The sequence below is a fragment of the Patella vulgata genome, chromosome 2, assembly GCF_932274485.2.
Source record: "Patella vulgata chromosome 2, xgPatVulg1.2, whole genome shotgun sequence".
NCBI classification, from domain to species: Eukaryota; Metazoa; Mollusca; class Gastropoda; family Patellidae; genus Patella; species Patella vulgata.
In genome coordinates, this window is record NC_065880.2 from 71,008,546 (window position 1) to 71,029,579 (window position 21,034).

At 36.3% G+C, this 21,034-nt stretch overlaps 1 protein-coding gene across 4 annotated transcripts in view; it reads right to left on the minus strand.

Moving 5' to 3' along the window:
* Nucleotides 1-1,189: 1,189 nt before the first annotated feature.
* The window catches only part of LOC126810599 (acetylcholine receptor subunit alpha-type acr-16), a 123,291-nt gene continuing 103,446 nt past the window's right edge, over nucleotides 1,190-21,034 (minus strand). For 3 of the 4 annotated variants that reach the window (XM_050535760.1, XM_050535759.1, XM_050535761.2), the window contains 5 exons: nucleotides 20,773-20,882; nucleotides 13,610-14,067; nucleotides 8,535-8,621; nucleotides 6,156-6,274; nucleotides 1,190-5,883 (listed from right to left, as the gene is read on the minus strand). In XM_050535760.1, coding sequence (XP_050391717.1) covers nucleotides 5,308-5,883; nucleotides 6,156-6,274; nucleotides 8,535-8,621; nucleotides 13,610-14,067; nucleotides 20,773-20,882 — 1,350 coding nt within the window. In that variant the 3' untranslated portion in view covers nucleotides 1,190-5,307. Of the gene's footprint in view, nucleotides 5,884-6,155; nucleotides 6,275-8,526; nucleotides 8,622-13,609; nucleotides 14,068-20,772; nucleotides 20,883-21,034 lie in introns of those variants that run through there. The other variant, XM_050535762.1, reaches the window with a different exon arrangement.

A 21,034-nucleotide genomic window follows, 5' to 3' on the forward strand; every position in this document is an offset into this window, starting at 1 on the left:
TTTTTGTTTGTGAAATAGAGGACTCTAGCCGATGAGGCTACTTTCTCCCAGAGAACCTCCGGCAAACAATTTGTTTTATGTACTACTATCGTAATAAAACATTACTATGTTAACCACTTCCTGGTGGCTGAAGACTTACACCGAATGCGTATTCGGAAAAAAATGTCCCCGAGGAAATGTTTTTTCATACAATCGATATTCGAGATGTCTTCTGTTGCACAAATTATGCTGCACTGTGTAAGAACTTGCATCCTTTGATCTGAAGATTGTAGATGGAAAAGTATCATTTTGCACTATTTCTAAGTAAACCTGCATTTTCGTATATCATCCCGTAATTTGTGATTAATGACAATGACTGTGGAAATAATATGGGTTGAGGAACGGAAGATCTATGTTCGTCACGTGACTGGACAATTCCACCCCAGTCCCACCCTGACGATGATCCCTCCCGGAGCGGCGCGGCGCGGCGCGCTCTCTAAAAAAATCTCGGGCACAGTTTACTCTTCTAAGTTTTCCGATAGCTATTTAGTAACCCGGAGTTTGGTCCTCGTGTGTGGTTTTGGACCAGGTGAGCGCCGATGAAATAAGTTCATTAACATACAAGCGAGCGATCGCCTACGGTCAAAGAAAAATTTCTTTTCAGATTTTTTTTAACAATTTCTTCTCCCAAATTTCTCTCAAAAAAAAATTCACCCAATTTTTTTTTTCCAGTATTTTTCCCTGTAAAATTATTTTCTACGGAATGTTTTTTCGTAAAACCAATTTCTCGGAAAAATTCGATTTTTTTTTGTGACAGAAAATTTTATTTTTTGGGGTGGGGGGCTATTTGTAAAACGAACATCGTAATGACCTTGACCTTCCTTCATCGGCGCTCATTTGGTCCAAAACCGCACACAGAGGACCAGGCTCCGGGTTACCTATTTAGGGTGTTTTCCGGTATTTAGGGTTTTTCCGGTGTTTTCCGGTATTCAGTATAAAATGGTGTTTTCCGGTGTTTTCCGGTTGTTTTCTGGTGTTTACCGGTTGTTTTCCGGTGTTTTCCTGTGTTTTCCGGTATAAAGTATTGCCGCTAATGAAGACAGCTATTATACATAACGAATGAATGAAATGGGATTTAAAATTTTACTTTTTCTGCTTCAACTTGAAAATGAAGACGACTGTATATATAACGAATGAATAAATAAATAGATGTATTTAGCACTGTGTTTATTCCTCTGATTAACTTGTACACTTGTAAAATTATATATTTATATTTTACAAATAACACGACCTGATAATTTACAAACATTGTTTCAAGATGTAACTCAAGGTAAAACTATTGAATATGTACAAATATAACATAATAACAATTACAATTTTATAATAAAGCAATAATAACAATTTCTAACAAACAATAATAAGTAATATATTTACTTTTTATTAAAGGCAAACTATGTTTTGTTGTTTTGTTTCTCTTGCAAACAAAAGTGGGGTTTGTGTATAGGCTCATTATAAAACAAATAGGCAAGTTTTAAACATTATTAAACCCAAGTTATTATCTTTAGATGAACTAAGCTGCGCTGTTTGTAATTCAGTGCCAAATTTGGCCCCAAAAATGGTCGCTTTACATGCGGTGGCGTATCTACGGTGCTGCAGGTAGGGCACGTGCCCTGGGCGCTATTGGAAGGTGGAGCCACTAAATGGTACTGACAGTAAGAATATTTTGTATCTGTTTAAGTCAGGGAGGTGTATTTATAATTTTCATATAGTACCATAATTTTTAGTAAAATGATTTTTGAGCTGATTCTATAATAAAATTACCTTCAAAAAAGGGAGTGTCGTTGTCAGATGATTAGAAGAGGCGCAATTCCTTTGCTTGCCATAGACGCCATCTTCCGCAGATACGCCACTGTTTACATGATACCTTAATGTTCAATCGACGTATTTACTAGAAATCGTAGGTTTTAACAATATCGAAATCAACACATATTCAAATTAAGCAAATTTAAACCGTAAATTGTCTTGGTGTTTAAACCCTCTTCATATGCAGAATTGTTTATTTGAGTTTGTCTAAGCATCTATATATCTACACACTATATATATATTTTTTTTTATTTCTGTATTTACATCTAAATATGTGCTAATGAAGTTGCGGCGCATTTGATACCACTGCAATTAGATATTGCGGTAAAAGTTAACTAGCGCCTTCCATTTACATTATCCCCACCTGACTAGGTTTTAACTAAATCACTTAAAGTCTTATTGCATCATTTTTGCGCAATAGGAATCCCTTACAAACTATAATAATGTAATAGATGGATTTCTAATAGAAATATCGGTCTAAAAATGGTTCAGTTCCGTTCAGTATTTACAAATATATGTTGAATTGAAATTTCATAGATCTATGCATCTTGCTAATTAATAAGCATGTCGCCATTTTGTAGTGTGCGAACAGGTTTCATAAAGCCTGTTTTAAATTCGATTGAATCCAAGCCCGAAAGCTTATTTAACGTTGGTATTTTGATTTAGCTTCCTTAATCAAATGTTAAAAAATCATTCCGAGTACGTATTAGCGTGAAATAAACAGAGACCCAAATGACGCATCGTTACTTTAAATCAAAGAACAGAATTTTAAAATGGGTGGTAAAATTATCTATGAGGGAATAAAATAAGTGCCCTCTCATACATGTTATAAGAGCGTTCTTGGTCACAGAAATAAATTACAAATATAGGAACATTAAGAATACAACCTCCCTGTGCGGAAACACGTAATCGCTTACACAATTATTATATTTAGATGGTGGATGAGCTAAAGCGATCTTACGGTACGATAATCTTACGGTATCTCATGCAGATACCCTGCTGGACAATACATGAATCTCAGAAACCCTGTCAGACATTAAAGGGATCTAAAAATTATCAAAATTCGGTTATTTGGACATTCCAGAAATTTACACTACTAGAATGCCAACCGAGAAAAAACTGCCATAAACGAGATCTGCAACAACATGTATTCTCGCGCATGAAACAGGATAAAAAGATAAAATCTCAATACTAGACCCACTCCGTTTTGATTGCATGAATATTTTTTTTTTTTACAGAGTAGTCGTGCTCAAGCTACAAGTTTTATGACGTAAAAGGGGAACACACAAGCAAAGACACGTATCTACAATCACCCGCAATAGTTTTAAACTTGTGATGACATCCCCTTACAGTATAGTATAATATATCATATAAGTAGTAAATGTATATACAGTTAGAAAACCACTTTACCTATGGTACTAATAAACTAAATAAGAAGAAACATACACTGTTGTGATACAAATAAAATGTGAAATTAAACTTTTTAAAAGGACAACAAGACTGAAGGTCAATAAACGAACATTTGAAAAGAATAGATAATCACCTGACGTCCATGAAAACGGATCGGATAAAAAGTCAAACTAAATTTGTTAAGATGCGTGGAAAGAACTGCTTTAGAATATTGCCTTTATGTGGGATATAATTTGTAAGAAGTACTTTGACTCATCTCTTTACTTTAATGTAACATCATTTTCTGTAATAGACAACTCGGCGCCATTGAGCAGTTTACTGGATAATAGGCGCAATATCAATACATTTTTATTATTATTATTATTATTTCCCTGTCTTCATTATCCCATAGCGGTGCAGAAAGTATGACGTCGAGTCCCATTTTATTTCATTTTCTGTCATGTTGTCCCTTTAATTTGTATCAGAATAATATGCACAACGTCGTGAAAAAAACCCCTAAGGTAGGGGATTTTCTAAATGGCATAAACAGATTTCTTGTCCCCCTCTGCTCTCCACATCTACCGTGCCTTCCATACTCCAGGGTTAGAAGTAGGGATTTGACCATCTGATATCGATCTAAATGACCTGGAAGGAGGTGGACAAGAAGGCCATTTTACATCAACATGTTATCTTTGTTCCTGCTGAGCATAAATTATACGGAGTATATTAAATTTGATAAGAACACCCGAATCTTACCAGTTGAAAATGTATAACGCCACCGGATCTTACCACGTTAAAATTGATGCCAACCGAATCAAATTTAATGAATGACATAATGATAATGCATTTCATCTAAGACCTTTTTTAACCCACATAACCTTTAAGATAAAAATAATAGAACAAGGTGTTATCTAATAATATATATATATATTTTAAAATAAAACCTAACGCAATAATGAGACTCCCTTGCGTGAATATCCATTTTTGTTGTTAAACCATAAACAGCGTGTGAAATCTGAAATGAAAACTAGCATGTTTGGAACCGAGTCATTAGTCGATTTATTATCGCTATTGTGTCTTGTGGCGCCATATATCTACCATATGAAGAATACCAGGAAATTGGTAAAATTAGCTCATAATACTTGCGATGTGTGCAAGTTCAAAAAAACCTCTGAAAATACCCGTGAAAATGAAAGTGTAACGACACTGATGGCGATCAACTACGACAGACTGCTTAAGACGGGGGTAATGAAATGTGAATGAAATGTGAATAAAGAGCTTAGATGAAGCTGTTTTCTACTCAGCACTAATCAAGCGAAATGAAGCAACAACAAATCTGTTAACACAATTATTGATCGGATCATTCAAATATTACAACCTATTCAAGAAAACATTTAATCTCTAAAAGCCGAGAAAGCAAAATATGAAGTAATATACTTTTAAGGAGACGAAACATTTATATCTATGAAATAAATGCTTTGAGATAAATACTAATGTTTCCGCCATTAATATACTATAGACGTGTTTTCTATCTGAACACCCGGCTCGCCTCATAGACCGAACATCGACCTAACGTAGAGTTCAATCACGACAACGAGACTGCATAGCAATAAGTGAAACACTGTCCAGTAATAATAATCCACAAATAAGACGAGGATCACGCCTCGGTTTAATTCAAGAACATCGTTCAATACATTATTGAAAGAGCTGGAAAACGGTTTCATCATTTATATAATAATACAAATACATATAGTTGATAATGACGTCACTTAACATGGAAATCAGCCTATTCTTAGTTCATATAAAGCAAGTGATCAGCCATAAAATAATCAACAGTGAGTTCATAGTTAATTGATTAGTGTGTGGTGTTTCACTGTGTACTAGAAAAACTTGACACAACATAAACTATTTACACCATCGTTGAAAAATCCATGCAACAGTCAGACTGCGGCCATTTGCAAATTCGAGGCTACGATGACGTCATTGGGTATCGTAATACAGACATGAAATCAGTTTTGTTTATCACCACAAATAAAACAGTCTCTATCTGTCAATAGGTTTTCTTGTTTAAACAACTCAAACTGTTGCTGCATCAATGGCAGACTCCACTGCGGTTCCAGCTGCTTCGATTGTCGTAGCAGCCGCCTGAGACGCTTCAGCAGCCAGCGCGGCTGCTTTTTTAGCCTCTGCATCCAAATAGGGCTTTAAGAAAATAGCCATGAGTCCGATTATATTTACGAGGAGATAAAATATAAAAATGATTCGATCCGTAACACAGGCAATTACTCGCCATTCCCTCACATACTTCTCTTTCTCTTCTATTTTAGCTTTCTTTTCGCGGACTTTTTCTAACATTTCTCGAATAGAGCGGACTTCTTCAAGGACTGGCCCGTAATATCTGTTGAAGTTAAACTGATCCTCTCCAGGAGTTGTGAAGCTAAAACTGTTGTCATTTGAAGAATCATTATTACCAGGTTTGTCCATGCCATTATCCAGGAGACGAACTTGTCCAAACCTTATATCACGATAGGGATACTGTCCACGGGCCTCGCCAACTACACGACCAGTTTTCTTGGGGGTTAACGGGCTGTATTCAGGTTCAACAATCTTATCTCGGAGACATAATGCTCGGGCTAGTACATCAATGACAAACTGAAATGACAATATACCCTAGTATAATATATGCTGGTATTGTTTACAGACGTATTATGTAATACGTTCTATAATAGTTCAAAAATAGATAATGAAAATTGAATATATTGAAAATTTAAGTTAAATTACTTTATTCTAAGCGAAGTTATGAGTGTTTGATGTTTTGAATAGATTTAGCGTAGATAAGTATACTTAGCGTGTTTATACTCAAGCGGAGCTAACTGTAGGCAAACAGTATAGGTTTCTTGTGATTATTCTAAAGCAATATTTACCGATCTGAGGAATCTCGGAGCTCTGTTAATGCGAACACCTCTAAAGAACATGTTAGCAACAACACAGGATAATACAGTCGACATTGTGATCATTACCATACTCAAACAGAAATAAGCACCTGTAATAAATGCATACAAATAGTTTAAAGATGGGTTCCCGCGTACAAACTGGGTGATCTAATTGTATATATGGACTAAAAACATATTCAAACAAATTAATTTGTCATAACTTTGCTTAAAATCCTTCTCAAACATTGTAATTGCGAAGGAATGTCCTGCTATAAAAATTCGATCAAACCAGGTCATGTTTACGTCACATGACTTACCTTTCTTGGAAGTCCGAGGAGAATTCATTGCATACATAAGACGATGTTGTCTTTAATCGCTTACTATTTATTACAAATATCGAATCCTAATTAAATTCTCGGATTACCCACTACCCCCGTCTTTTACCATTATTTTTATCTCAGAAAGTGTTGTACGTCTAACTCTTCATAAAGTTTATCAACTTATACATCAAGCGCTCAATGTTCGCGTGTGACCTTTGACATCACGCGTGCAAAAATTCCTAATCGTCGGGCTGTTGTTTAGGGGAACCCTTACATTTTTGTCCTGTATACGCTCCATGAGTGTTTTTCGGGGAATCCAGTATTTTTCTAGAAAGATTGGATATCTCTACTTTCCATATATACCAAAATTACCATACTTTTATTGGAAATAACCACCCGATAAATACTTTTCTGGGAACCCATCTTTAATACAACAGGAGAGTAAGTGAGATCGTCATTCTGTTCAAATAAACTAGTATCGTATCCAATGGCTTCAGGCATATTTTGCCAGTCACGTCCATTAAACCATTTGAAGAAGACAATTGAAATAAAATGGGATTTAACGTTTTACATTTTGTCAAGGGCTTTTGGGGGAGAGTCTCACAGGGCAGACTATATAATATTTGTTTAAATTTCAATGTTTGCCAAGCAAATCAAAACATTAAATGTAATTAAATAAGAGACCGTCTCAAAATTTCAACACTTGCGTCCAAACAATACCCCGCTGATAGATCTCAATCCATCAATCCAAACACCCATCTGCAAGAAAATGCGAATGCAAGACAAAATTACTGAAATTTAATTTATCTTAACTTATCCGCAGTGTTCCTAACATTGCACATCAAATATGACATCAACAGCGAAATCGGTGAGGACATGATATCACATATTGTATTTAAGGCACCAAAATTATTTGAACTCAGTATCTCTGCATTTGTAGTACTGCCACTGGAAAGGTTTCCTCTGAAGTGCCGTATTAATCTGTTTAAATGTTGGCTTAGACTCTCCAAGTCTGATGAATAACACTAGTTCACCCGTACTATGAAATTTGTATTCAAAACTATGAAGAAATTGTTAAGCTTTTCATCTCCAGGGTGGGGGATCACGTGGCTAAGTGGGTAAAACGCTGGCTCGCTAGCCTGGAGGTCGGGTGTTCGATCCCTGCATTGGCCGAGAAAGTTCATTCAGATTTTCCGGCGTGGTTTCCCCTTGTCAGTGATGCAGGATAGAGGGCCTGACAAGGACAGCTGTCTAGTCGTTCGGATGGGACGAAAAACCGAGGTCCCGTGTACACATTGGCGTGCACGTAAAAGATCCCTTGGTAGTTGGAATTCGATATAAGAGTAGGCCGTAGCGCCGCTGCCCGGGCAAAATTTCCCTCATAGCACATTGTATGGCGTATGCCCGTCTTCATTAGCCCAGGTTAGGAGCAGAACAGTAGGACGTTAAACCCCATTTCATTTCATTTTTTTCATCTCCAGGGTTAATGTTCTAGGGCATGTTTGTCTCAGCATAGAGTTATATTCGGGTTGATTAAAGGGGAAGCGCTAATTTCTGGCATGCATAATCCCCGGTTACATTTATCTCGATAGGCTATAACTTCCCAGTGTTATCCTGTTGAATAGCAGCTGCATTTTTATGTAAATACTGGATCGTAGCATGGCGCAATTCAATCCGTGATAGGTTTAGCTATGGTTCTAAGACTTGCAGGCGCATCAATCTAAGTATAGCCTCGCTTGTCTAATTTTAGAAGTAAATGGGATTTAACGTCTAACTTGTTTGGAAATATAGGACGCGATTTGTATAAAGGTATTAATCCACTAGCCAATCAGATCATCAGATCGGCTATGTATTTAAGAAGTCCGAAGTACAGATGCCTTTAAATATTGTTCCATGCCCCCTTATTACAGCTGACAGACTATTATTATCCAGACACAAACCCTTTTTTTACGGACGACAGTAGTCGTTCTACGAACCGGAACTGGTTTCAAAAAATGGGAGCGCACTACATTTTGTTTTCAAATTAAAAAATTATGTAATTGTTATTTACCTATAAGTGGTATGGTAGCAGCCGCTTTAGGAGTTGATTCCGCCAGTAGCAACAGAAGTACGAAAAACGCCAAAAAAATATTCATACCTAAAAATAGAACAAAGTTTTAAGGTTATTGCATACAGATATATGTACAAAATAATATGTATATTAAATTAAACACAACAGCCAAACGAATTTAATATCTTGGCCATCCGATGTCATAGAGAGTTGGTTATCGGCTTATCGTGTGAATAATGTCTAAATTTCAATTTGAATCTAGAAAAAAAACCTTAATATGGGCAGATTTAACTCTTGTATTTAATATCAATATTATGTTTAATATTACATCAATGGATAAATTTCAGTTTCCACTCTACTATCATGAGACAGTGAGTCGGTTTACAAAACCGTTAAGCTATATGGAGTAAGCTCAAGTCTAGCATAACGAAATAATATATCCCTTGAGGGTCTATAAATCTCATAAAGACGATTATGTTGAAACAGTTCCAATTTTAACACATTCGGCCACAAATATTTGGATTTTCCCCCCAAAACAGATATTGATTATATTTAACACAAGTTTTCAAAAGGAAGAATTTGAGAACAATTTTATTGATGTGAGTTTTTGAAAGATCGACTGACGATAACCATAAATAGAAGAGAACATAAGCTTTAACAGTAACCAATCCGAAATGCATCTACCTGAATTTAAACGTCAAATTTGTATCTTGTTTTTGAAAAAGTAAACAGCAAAGCATAGAATGCCTAGACAATATTTTGAATATGAATTATGTAAGATTTATATAAAGAACTGGTCGTTCTTTTTATTATATACTATTCAAAAAAAGTAGGGGATATTTGATTTTTAAGTGTTATTAAAGTCACCTAATGAAACTGACGAAGAAACAAATGACAAAATGAAATGAAGTTCACATTCATCGATTTATTCCAAATGATCGTTAGACTAAGTAAGGCACAGACTGACCATTATAAGGGTAAAATGATACCCGGGGTCAAACAGCAAAGTTACCACAGCATCACAACCAAGTCAGTAACGGGTAAATCCTCCTCTGTTTGCCAAACAAGCATTGGTCCGACGTGGCATACTCCTAATGAGACGTCTAAGGTCATTTTGGTCCAGATTGTCCCATTCCTGTTGTAACGCAGCAGCAAGTTCTTGGACATTGGCAGGACGTTGTTGACGTTGACGTAACCTCTGTCCAAGCATGTCCCAGACATGCTCGATGGGGGAGAGGTCGGGACTCAGTGCTGGCCAAGGTAATGTGGTGATGTTCTGTTGTTGGAGGTAACCTGTAACGATCCTGGCCCTGTGACATCTTGCGTTGTCATCCTGGAAGATGAAACGGCGGCCATGACGTCGTGCGAACGGCACAACATGGACTGCCAAGATGTTGTCCCGGTAGTACTGGCCTGTAACACGCCCTGCAACAACATGTAAAGCCGTTCTTCCAGCAACAGTGATGCCTCCCCACACCATAACAGAACCACCCCCAAATCGATCATGTCTGATGACGTTAATGTCTTGGAAGCGCTCGTTTCGACGACGCCACACCCTCCTACGTCTGTCCAAAAAATCAACAGTGAACCTTGACTCATCTGAAAACATCACATTGCTCCAGCGTCGATTATCCCAGTGTTGACGAACCCTACACCAACGACGTCTTGCCTGAATGTGATGATCTCTCAAACAAGGGATCACGCGAGGACGTCGGGCGCGAAGGTGACCCCTATGCAGTCGATTCCGAATCGTCTGGCCACTCACTCTCACACCAGTGTCTGTTTGAAGACGAGCGCTGATCTGATTTGCTGTGATGACACGATTTCTCAAGGCCAAGGTACGGATAAATCGATCCTGGGCTTGAGTTGTCGCCCTTGGTCGACCTGAGCGTGGTCTGTCCTGTACAGATTGTGTATCACGGTATCTGGACCATAGACTGCTTATGACAGACTGAGAAACATTCATCGTCCGCGCCACAACCGCCTGTGTTGTGCCGATCTGTAGCATGCCAAGGGCACGTAACCTTTCATTTTGGGTAAGCCGACGCATATCAAAATTTGTTTTCTGGTCACTAAAACAATTAAACTGATGTTTCCACCCTGGAATTCAATGCCACAATGACTGTAACATTCAAAGTCAGAGTCGTGCAAATCTTGGGTTGGACCCCCATGATGATCCCAAGCATCACCTGCATTCCATGCGGTAGCTATTGGTGCGTTTGGGCGTCACATGTAACTGGAAATGTTTCTTCTGTTAGGTTCTATAGTGACTTTTTTCGTAGTCATTTGCATATTTTAGTATTATGCCCCCAAAATCAAATATCCCCTACATTTTTTGAATAGTATAGTTCAAAAATAGATAATGAAAGATGAATATATTTAAAACTTTCTACTAAGCGTTTCGAGGTTTCACAATAGTCTTGATTGCCAAGCACCATTGCTACGATAATAACCAAAGTCTCGATTATCTATTTTTACATTCAGTTATTAAATACCGATTGTGATTTAAACCATTCAAAATCGCGACCGTCCCATGATGGTCTAGAGCAGAGGTGTCAAACTCATTTCGATTCAGGGTCTACATAAACTAAAATTTTACATCAAGTGGGCCGGAGATATACAAAGATATCAAGATAGATAAAATTTGATTGTTTTATATGATTAAAATCGTTACGTATTATAATGGAATACAATACTTTGAAATGGGCCAAATTAGCCAACTTAGATATCTATGACATACAGTAAATAAGTTAAGAGTCTTATTGAAACTGGAAAACAATAATAAATGGTTCCCATCGCTAGTTTCTAAGAATCATCGATACCTTTGTTGAAATTCGTTCCACGGGCCACATTTAAAACCTTGGCGGGCCAGATCTGACCCGCGGACCGCATGTTTGGCACCACTGATTATGATTGACATGTACATAAATGCCTAATTCATAATTTATATAACATTTGAGGCCAATATAAGACCTGCAATAGGCAGATTTAGCTCTTACATAAAGCTTCTTTAAGTGGACAGTCAGAAACTAAGACTAGTATTTGGGGTAAAAATATCAATAAGCCATTCTACATGGTGAAAATGAGATGTCAAAACAGAGAAAGTCATTGGAAAGAGAGACGTTCTATAATTTACCCAACACGCCTTTTCATTCAATATAATAGTAATAATAATACACTCTGGTTATTGTTAACCTTTTTGAAATAAACGCCAATTATTCCACTGGAATACGTTTTTCGACATCTTAGATTGTGTATTCCAGATCGTTTATTAATCTAGGAATGGGGATATATGGCAAGAAAATTGGATTAGAATCCACTTAACTGTTTGCCCTTCTTAAGTTAAGATTCTAAACAAAAGGTTAGCAAGATTTGAATTTCGCAAATTGGTTTGACAGCTTACAGAAATCAAACACTTTGGTGATTTTGCCAGAGCTACTGGGGATACCATCCACCAAATTCAATCAATCAGCATTTACGCTTGCATAATATAAATGCGAAAGAAATATGGGCTAAATTGCCTACTTTTCTGAACCAACTAGGTCATATAGTAAATGCAACGAAGGTCATTTTGCCAGGGTAGTGCCGTTTCCGCCTACTCTTCATCGAATTCCAAATTGCAATGGTTCTTTAAGGTGCACGCCATACTCACTGATTGATTCGACACAGAAAAAAGTATACAACCCAATGTTTTGGGCACAGGAAGTGTAAATTTAAGAAAGTTGTAATTGATGTAGATCTGTACATAAGAAATCATTTCATCTCAAATTAAATTTGATTTAACGCCCCACTTTTCTGCACCAACAGGGTGTAATGAATAAAGTTCATTTTATCTAGTTTACTAAACAATTTTAATTTTATTGGGAGAAAAACTTAAAAGCTGAGAAATTGACTGTGAATGCCATAAATATTCATTTAAGATGATGGATGACAACGTTAGGTCAACTTTGTTCTAAAGGGTTTGTGACTTTAACATAAATTGAAATCTTTACTGTTGATCAAGGCATTCTTAATTTATATACTGTGATGTCAATTAAAATAAAAAGCTCAAACGGTAGTCAATACTACTATCCTGCATGATTACTTCAATTTAGATAAGAACTAATAAATTTTACTTCATTCTCACAGACTGGCAGCCTGGTAGAATTCAAAGCCCATAGGAGAAACTGTATATTATCTCTTTGGAATAATTTAAATATCTAGGACTTTTGAAACAAAAAATGGCTGCCACTAACACCAGATAAAATCGAATAATATATCATAATTATGTTAAGTTTTGAAGTTTGAGAAATAACGGATGCTGGCGATAGGAATAATGACGGAATAATCGGATTCAGAGAGGCAAACCATACATGATTTCTTGAAGTAGGTAGGGATTTGGATGTCTACACTGCTCCGAGGTGTCAAAACAATGACGTTACCAATTCAACAAGTTCTGGCCATAGATTCTCTAAGGAATTTAAATAACGACTGGCTGCGTTGTCTCGAGACCAGAAGACGTAAGAACTTTTTAGTTCCATTTGCTTTCGTATGTGACATTTCAGATGTAATTTTAAATTGAATAAAAGGCCAAGATTTTATCTTGGTATTGTTTCAATTTTCTTTCTTGGGATTGTTATGCTATTCTATTATATATTTTTGAGTCTTTATTATCCTGAATGCGATCAATAAAATCTAATGCATATATTGGGAATATTTTCCTTTTGTTTCCCATTCAGAATATACATAACAAATTTAATTCGCCGTTTCTAAACATTATAAAATTCCGAAATAAAAGAAACAAAGCACCGTCTTAATAAATGAAGAATTTATCTTTTGTACGCTTGCCTATGATAAAATAATCTTTTAGAAAACAGCAAATTCTTGAAAATTGTATTCCTAAATTAATGAGACATGTCTTGGGATGATGTTTGATAAGGCTATTTCTGTATTCATTTTTCTTCTTCAACTCGTTTCTCTTACAGCAGCCCCACACCCATTTCAGAGGTCCAACCATCCCTGAAAGTCATCTGAAAACCCATAAAAGATCTTGTAATTGTTTTAAATTACTTTATAAAATTGCTCTATACACCTACCTAAAATAAGTTTAGCCGGTGATTCAGGAGGTACCCAGAAGATAACAAGCGTTAGAAGCGACAGTAGAGCACAAGGCATGATCAGAATAAACGTATAGAAAGCCACTCTTCGCTTAATCCGGATTGAAAAGGTGAGATCCGGGTAGGGCTCTGGGCAACAGGTATAAAACATCTCATTTCGTATGGCTGTATTTTCTGTTATATCCCATTCGTGATTTTTGATGTATTCCAACAAATCCATCTTATCCGCATCGGGAGCTGGAAAATGGATATTCAGTCTGAAACCATTGTAGGTCCAAGAACCGAACTTAAGTATGCAAAGTTGTTCATCAAAAGGAAAGTAGAGAGTGTTGAAAGAGCAGGAACTCCTTAATATAGCTTGGGGCATCCACAACAAACTGCCATCACTGGAGACAACAACCAAGGCATCACGCTGTTCTTTCAACCGGTCATCAGCACTGAAATGATACAAATATATTGTTCGTTTTATTACTTTGAAATGTAAAGAGAACTACCGTAAAAGGTTATGGCGGTTTAACAAATCACAAGATCGTCATCTCATAGTCATAGGCCTTGCCAAAATAATTCTACCAAAATATACAATGTATTATTCCAGATATTTATAGACTTGACCAACGTTTGGAAAATGTGCACAATGTTACGATTTTATTTTATTTATTAATGAATATTTCCAAGAAGTCTGAAATCTTATATAACCACCAACTGAAGACTGTACTAGGAAGGTATTTTCTATTATAAATCTGAAAATACCGCTATTACGGGTAACGCGTCATTTCAGGACTGTTTAATGCGGACGCCATGTCTATGCTTTAGTTTCAGGTGATACGTTTCAAGTCAGTAGCTTGAAGCGTATATATGGTATTAGTGTCAGTGGCCTGTGGCACGAAGTAACAGTATATTGTCGCATACATAATATATTATGTCAACGCTTGGGCGATATAATATATTATGTCAACGCTTGGAACTAGGATGGAGGTGACTAGGCATGAACTTGCAACGATAGATTTAATTGGCGCTTTGATAACCAATGAATGCTTTGGAGACATATTTTGGCGGTATTTTCCATCATGGAATCGGTAAGTTTCGATTGTTTTTTTCTTTTCTGTTTTTTTCTCTCTTTTCTGTGTCCTAACCCTAACCCTAATCCGAAAGAAAAGTGCCCTTTTTTGAAATTCTGACATCACAGGTGCCCTTTTTCTGATAAGGATGCCCTCTTTTATTTACAGGGACACTTTCTATTGTTAAGGGGGTGGACCGGTCCCCATGGTCCAACCCCTGGATCCGCTCTGATGACGCGTACATTCCACTGAGTCTACAGGTCTAATATGCTAACACGCTTGGAGCGTCAACACAATATATTATGTCGCCCAAGCGTTGACATAATATATTATGTATGCGACAATATACTGTTACTTCGTGCCACAAGCCACTGACACTAATACCATATATACGCTTCAAGCTACTGACTTGAAACGTGCAGGATGTTAGTTTTGCTCCTATTGGCTTTGACATTTTAATTCGCGCCTAGTACGCACATCCGGTAAATTATTTTGATAGAACGTGCCCATCCATGTCTCTTCAAGAACATATTATGTTTATTTTGAACACACCATCACGAATACCAATATCATTATAGAATGTTCAATCAGCAATTAAAATAAATAATGAAATATCCTTTTGAAGTCAGAAATATTAATTATATAACCATCAACGGAATGATTATTAGGAATGTATTTTCTATTCAAAATCTAGAAATGCAGCCGTTATGGGTAACGCATCATTTACCCGACGCTATGTCTATGCTTTACTTTTGTCCCTGCTTTGACTTTTCATCTTTTACAGTACGCACATCCGGTAGTTACACTTGTTAAGGTATTGGATGTCTTCATTATCGTATTTAATGTACGCTTTTCAACCATTTTCTTCGTATAAAAGGTTTTTTTATCTGCTAAAGATGAATTATATAAGCATCAGATGAAGAGCTGACAGTTCTCGTTATAGTAGTATAAAATTAGATCGTGAACAGGGAATATATTGTACATTTCAGTCAAATTACTTCTATTTGAGCAAAGTTATGAATGTTTGGCGAAAAGCGAATATATAGTCTCGATTTGCATTGAAACCGTTGTTGTTACAATAAAAAACAAAGTCTCGATTATCCATTTTTAAATGAAATTATTAAATGACGATCGTGTTTCAATCCTTTCAAAATTACAACCATCCGATGTTCTAGAGAGTTGATGATCGGTTGGTCAGGTGAATAAATGTATAATTAATAATTATATAACATATCAGCCCAAACGAAACACATGCAATAGGCAGATTTATCTCGTCATAATGTATATTTAATAAGAAATATCATAGACTCGATTTGTATGTTTTGAAGGTGCAACAGATGACCCAATTAACACAGCTTTAACATGATGATTAATTAAATCTTAAAATCAGATATATATCGGATTGGTGAACATAGTCAGATATATTGGTTGGTTCGTGATAGCTCTCATGACAAAGGTCTATTAACATAAATAATATGTGTACACCCAACCCTTAACCCGAGTCCAAGGATACACATGCTGAAATAACCTATTTAATTATTTACAGTAGGTGAATAATTACCATGTTGTGTTGTCTTATCATCTTTTCCATCATATGTATATTTATTTATTTAGGAAGATATTTTTTTCAAAGTAAATAATAGTAATATTTATGCGTTTATGTGTTAAGGTTCGTTTTGAATTCGATGATAGGCACGTGTTAACCAACGTCTTTGATAAAAAAATAAACAAAAATAATTCGTCGGATTCTGTACCTTTGCTGTCCATCTCCTCCTACCCCCATTCACCCCTTTCCAAATATTTCATTTGCTCAAAAAAACATTAATGTGTATCCTTTTTGTGTTAACCACACATCTTAAATAAACAAAAATAATAAACAATTTCGTTGTGTGTCCCTACCTGTCCCCACCCCCTCCATAGCCTTCACACCCTGTCCAAATACTTCATTTATTACTTAGAGAGAGAGAGAAAGAGAGAGAGAGGGGGGTTAACGTCCACTCGACACAAACTAGGTCATTTCGGGACTAACATATGGTTTAATTTTATTTCAATAATTCGCTTGCGCGTAGGGGGTTTTAGCAGTGGGAGGAAACCGGAGGGAGGGCCCGGAGAAAACCCACGAGGTTGGACAGGCGACCCTACTATTAATTAAAGACATAAATATGCATCCTTTGTGTTCAAACGGGACCATCTATGAAGTATATTATTATTATTATTATTATTATCATAATCTTTCTTTTTGGTTAGTTAATATTACAAGTGTAATAGGAAGCATTAGTGCATATTACGTTTAACGTATTACATTATATTGGCATCATGTACAATAAAATGTGATGTTTATCGCTGTGAACCATCTATTTGATTAAATGTAATCTACTTGTGATTAGAAATGGTCGCCTCTGCCCTGGTACCACGGCCTAAAACGTGAGCAGCGGAACTTCAGACAAATAGTGCAGATTTCAGCAGGCGAACTAAATACTTGTTTGGTCACGGATCATGTCTAGGTTTTCTCACCGACATCCATAAAGTATAACCAATATCGGTACCGTAGACCGCAAGATTCAATTCCAAGACGGAACGCAGTTTGTGTGCATCTAGCTGTAGACGTTACGTGTCTTTGTTTATTCCGGACTTAGTTATGGCGATATGGTCGAGTATTTAATATTTATCTGTGTTTAACCAGGAATGAATCCAAACGCACGTATTCCCATGGTAACAGCAGTAATTCGCCTACAGGTTGACTTTACCAATAGACCTCGCTTCTTTAATCAGTCTTGTGTGCGCTTCGTCATCGTTCTCTAGCAGGCGAACTAAATACTTGTTTGGTCACGGATCATGTCTAGGTTTTCTCACCGACATCCATAAAGTATAACCAATATCGGTACCGTAGACCGCAAGATTCAATTCCAAGACGGAACGCAGTTTGTGTGCATCTAGCTGTAGACGTTACGTGTCTTTGTTTATTCCGGACTTAGTTATGGCGATATGGTCGAGTATTTAATATTTATCTGTGTTTAACCAGGAATGAATCCAAACGCACGTATTCCCATGGTAACAGCAGTAATTCGCCTACAGGTTGACTTTACCAATAGACCTCGCTTCTTTAATCAGTCTTGTGTGCGCTTCGTCATCGTTCTCTAGCCCTACAACTAATTATTTTTTAGTTTTCAACCCATCATGACGACAACTGATTGTATTCAGATATCAAACCCGGAGATCGGGACACAACATTTTGACGTTTTTACCCCGAAATTTGACTCTAATCTCCATGCGTCCGCCCTTAACACGCTCGTTTGATTCTCTTAACACTCGTCAGCTTTGATCTTTCAACTATGTTTACAAAATATCAATTTTAGCAAACAGATTCAAGTAATTATATTTGAGTTTTGGTCAGCATCATATTTATTCCTTGCCTCGATATTAATCAATGGAAAAGCCTTTTTGAGGCTGGTGAACATATCAGTTAATTCGCCATTACAGCTACGTGATTTTTCTGTTGACTTGATCTTTAAAAGGAACCGTTTAAATGATGAGTGGTTTGTTTGAACTTTTTCGTGCATCCCATAAAAAAATTAGGACTTAAATAGCGATCAGTATCAATAACAAGCTGATAATAATCCTACATGGATTGTAAATTTTTATCAGTTATTTTACTTGTCCCACTTTAGCTAAAGACTGTAAATCACAGATATAAATAAAAAAAATGTTGTTTTTTTAATTTGAAATTACCCCTGTTAATATCTTTGTACAAGCTGCCCTTCTTAATTTGAATAAAATGGGGTTTTTTTTATCTGTATTTACATATTTAAAATCTTTCCCTTTCTCACATTTCTCAGTACTGGGGATTACGACATGACTCTTATGGACAATCAATCAAGGATTTTGCAGCGGGCATCACCATACCCCTGCACTACACTGCTGTAAATGGAATAAATTCTACTCTCCGATATTTGCTATAATTAAAAATATTAATAAGTTCTCCCTTTCTAAAAATTATAAGATCGCCAATGGTTCTCCAAAGCCAAAATAAAGCGCTTTAATAACCCCGATAAGAAGGACTTTATTTTTTTTAGAAACTCATTTCTATATTAATTTTTGTTTGATAAAAATTAATTCAATTTTCGTCTAGACATTTTCATTCCTGGAAGTGTATTAATTTCCAAAATTAGTATTTGATCTTAAAACTACGACACTCCTAGATGTTATTTTTGTATAATGCTTAAAATTACTAATAAAAAAATGTTTAAGGCGCCAAAGAGCTGCTCTGATACAATACACATTGCATACCGTAGATGATAATACGCCTAATCATGTATAACGACATGGGTAAAACTAGGGTCGTTTAATATCTTTAAGAGCTCATCAATGTCTCTTCAAGAACATTGTTTATTTTGAACATACCATCACGAATACCAATGGGGTATAATCACAAAATGTTCAAGAAGCGATCTGAGTAAATAATAAAAATGAAAATATTACTGGAGTCATAATACTCTGTTTGGATAGTTTTGTGTTTAATGTGGAGATTTCCATGATTTCGTGGGATTGTTTATTCTCCTGTATTATATTATTGGTTTCAATATATATATAGAATTATTCGAAAGGATAATAGAAACAGCGAAGTTTACCAGAAAATATTAAAAGTGAGATATTTTACAGCTAAAGAAATTATATTGTACAGTCGATAAACATGGGTTTGGACATACAATTTAACCTCCGTAGTCGTTACATTACTCTTGTATTCCATTATTCAGCTCTATGAGTGACGCTAGGATCACCTTCCACTATAGTATAGTCAATTATGTAAGTAGAAATGGTTATTTGGTCACTTGGGGACATCGGGCAATCCGGGGACTTATCACTAATCTCACATCGACACTTAAAGTTTGTATTTTTGTATTCAGATAGCTCTACAGGGTTAGGATAAACGTTTCGTAGAGTCTTCCTTTTGATTTATTCAAATATATCTATCAAAGCTCATTTTATTCTTTAGTAAAATACAAAGATTAAGATTTCATTCATAGTGTGGGAAACTGACATTCTTACTTCTGGACATAAATAAATACCGTCAACAAATGGTAATGTGTTCAGGCACAAGTATTGGTGATCCTGGAAACCTATTTTTTGATCTAATTATCTATAAAATATAGTATCATCGACCCTTAAAGACAAGAAAATTCAAAGTCGAGAAAAATGAAATGACAAATTACTGGACTATAAAATATATAGTTTTATCGACCCTTAAAGTCAAACAAATTCAAAGTCAAGAAAAATGAAATGACAAATTAGGGGACTTGACAAGATGCATATGAAATAATGGAATGGGTTTTAACATCTTACTTTTCTGCATCATCCGGGCTAATGAAAACTAGTATTGTCCTATTGTGCTATGTAGGATATATTGCCCCGACAGCGGCATTCATCCTCGGTTTCCCCAGTGGTCTCATTCCATTCCACTCCACTTACCCCTGGGTTACTCCATGGGCAAGATACGTATTCAAATTGCAGTCACGGTCGACCAGCGAATTTCTTATAGTGTGCCAGTTTGATTTCTGCTTATCGTGTTGTGAATATCCTTATAGTGTGATGGGTTATAATGTGCCAGGTTGATCTCGGCATATATTGTTGTGAAAGTAAACAATGCGGCTAAGATCGATTTGTAAACTGCTTTTGATCGCTTCGCATACTCAAGCTACGATCAAGGGTAGATATTTTGAATACGTGAATACCCAATGGATTAACCCAGGGTGGAGTTTAATGGATTTAGACCACTGGGGTCACCGAGGATGAGCGGCACTACGAATTACCCTCATTTCTACGTCCAACTGCCAAAGAGTGTTTATGATAGTTTATCTGCACACCAGTGTGTACAGGGGGCATCGTTTGTTTCGTCCCATCCTAATGACCAGAGGCTGTTCCTTGCCAGGCCAACGGTTCTGCACCCCTGAATAGTGGACACCACGTCGGAAAATCCCAATTAACTTTCTCGGCCAACACCGGGATCGACCCCGGAACCTCCAGGTTAGCAAGCCAGCATGCTTTTCAGAGCAATATTTAGTTAAATATTAAACTATAAAAACTTACAAGTTATACAGTAGTATATCAGGTAGCCATATTTTTGTGGATGGTATTCTTATATCTGTAATATTATCATATTCCGACGGTTTCCAAGTTAATAACACGTCTTTCCAATTCTACAATATATAATTATATTATTTAATTGTTCATTCTGTAATCAAATTGGTAAACGAGTGGTCTAACTCGTACGCTTTAGATCATAAGATCTGTCATTGATCTAATGGCGTGGTTTCGACCCCACTGCAAAAGAGCCCTACGTGGAAGCAAG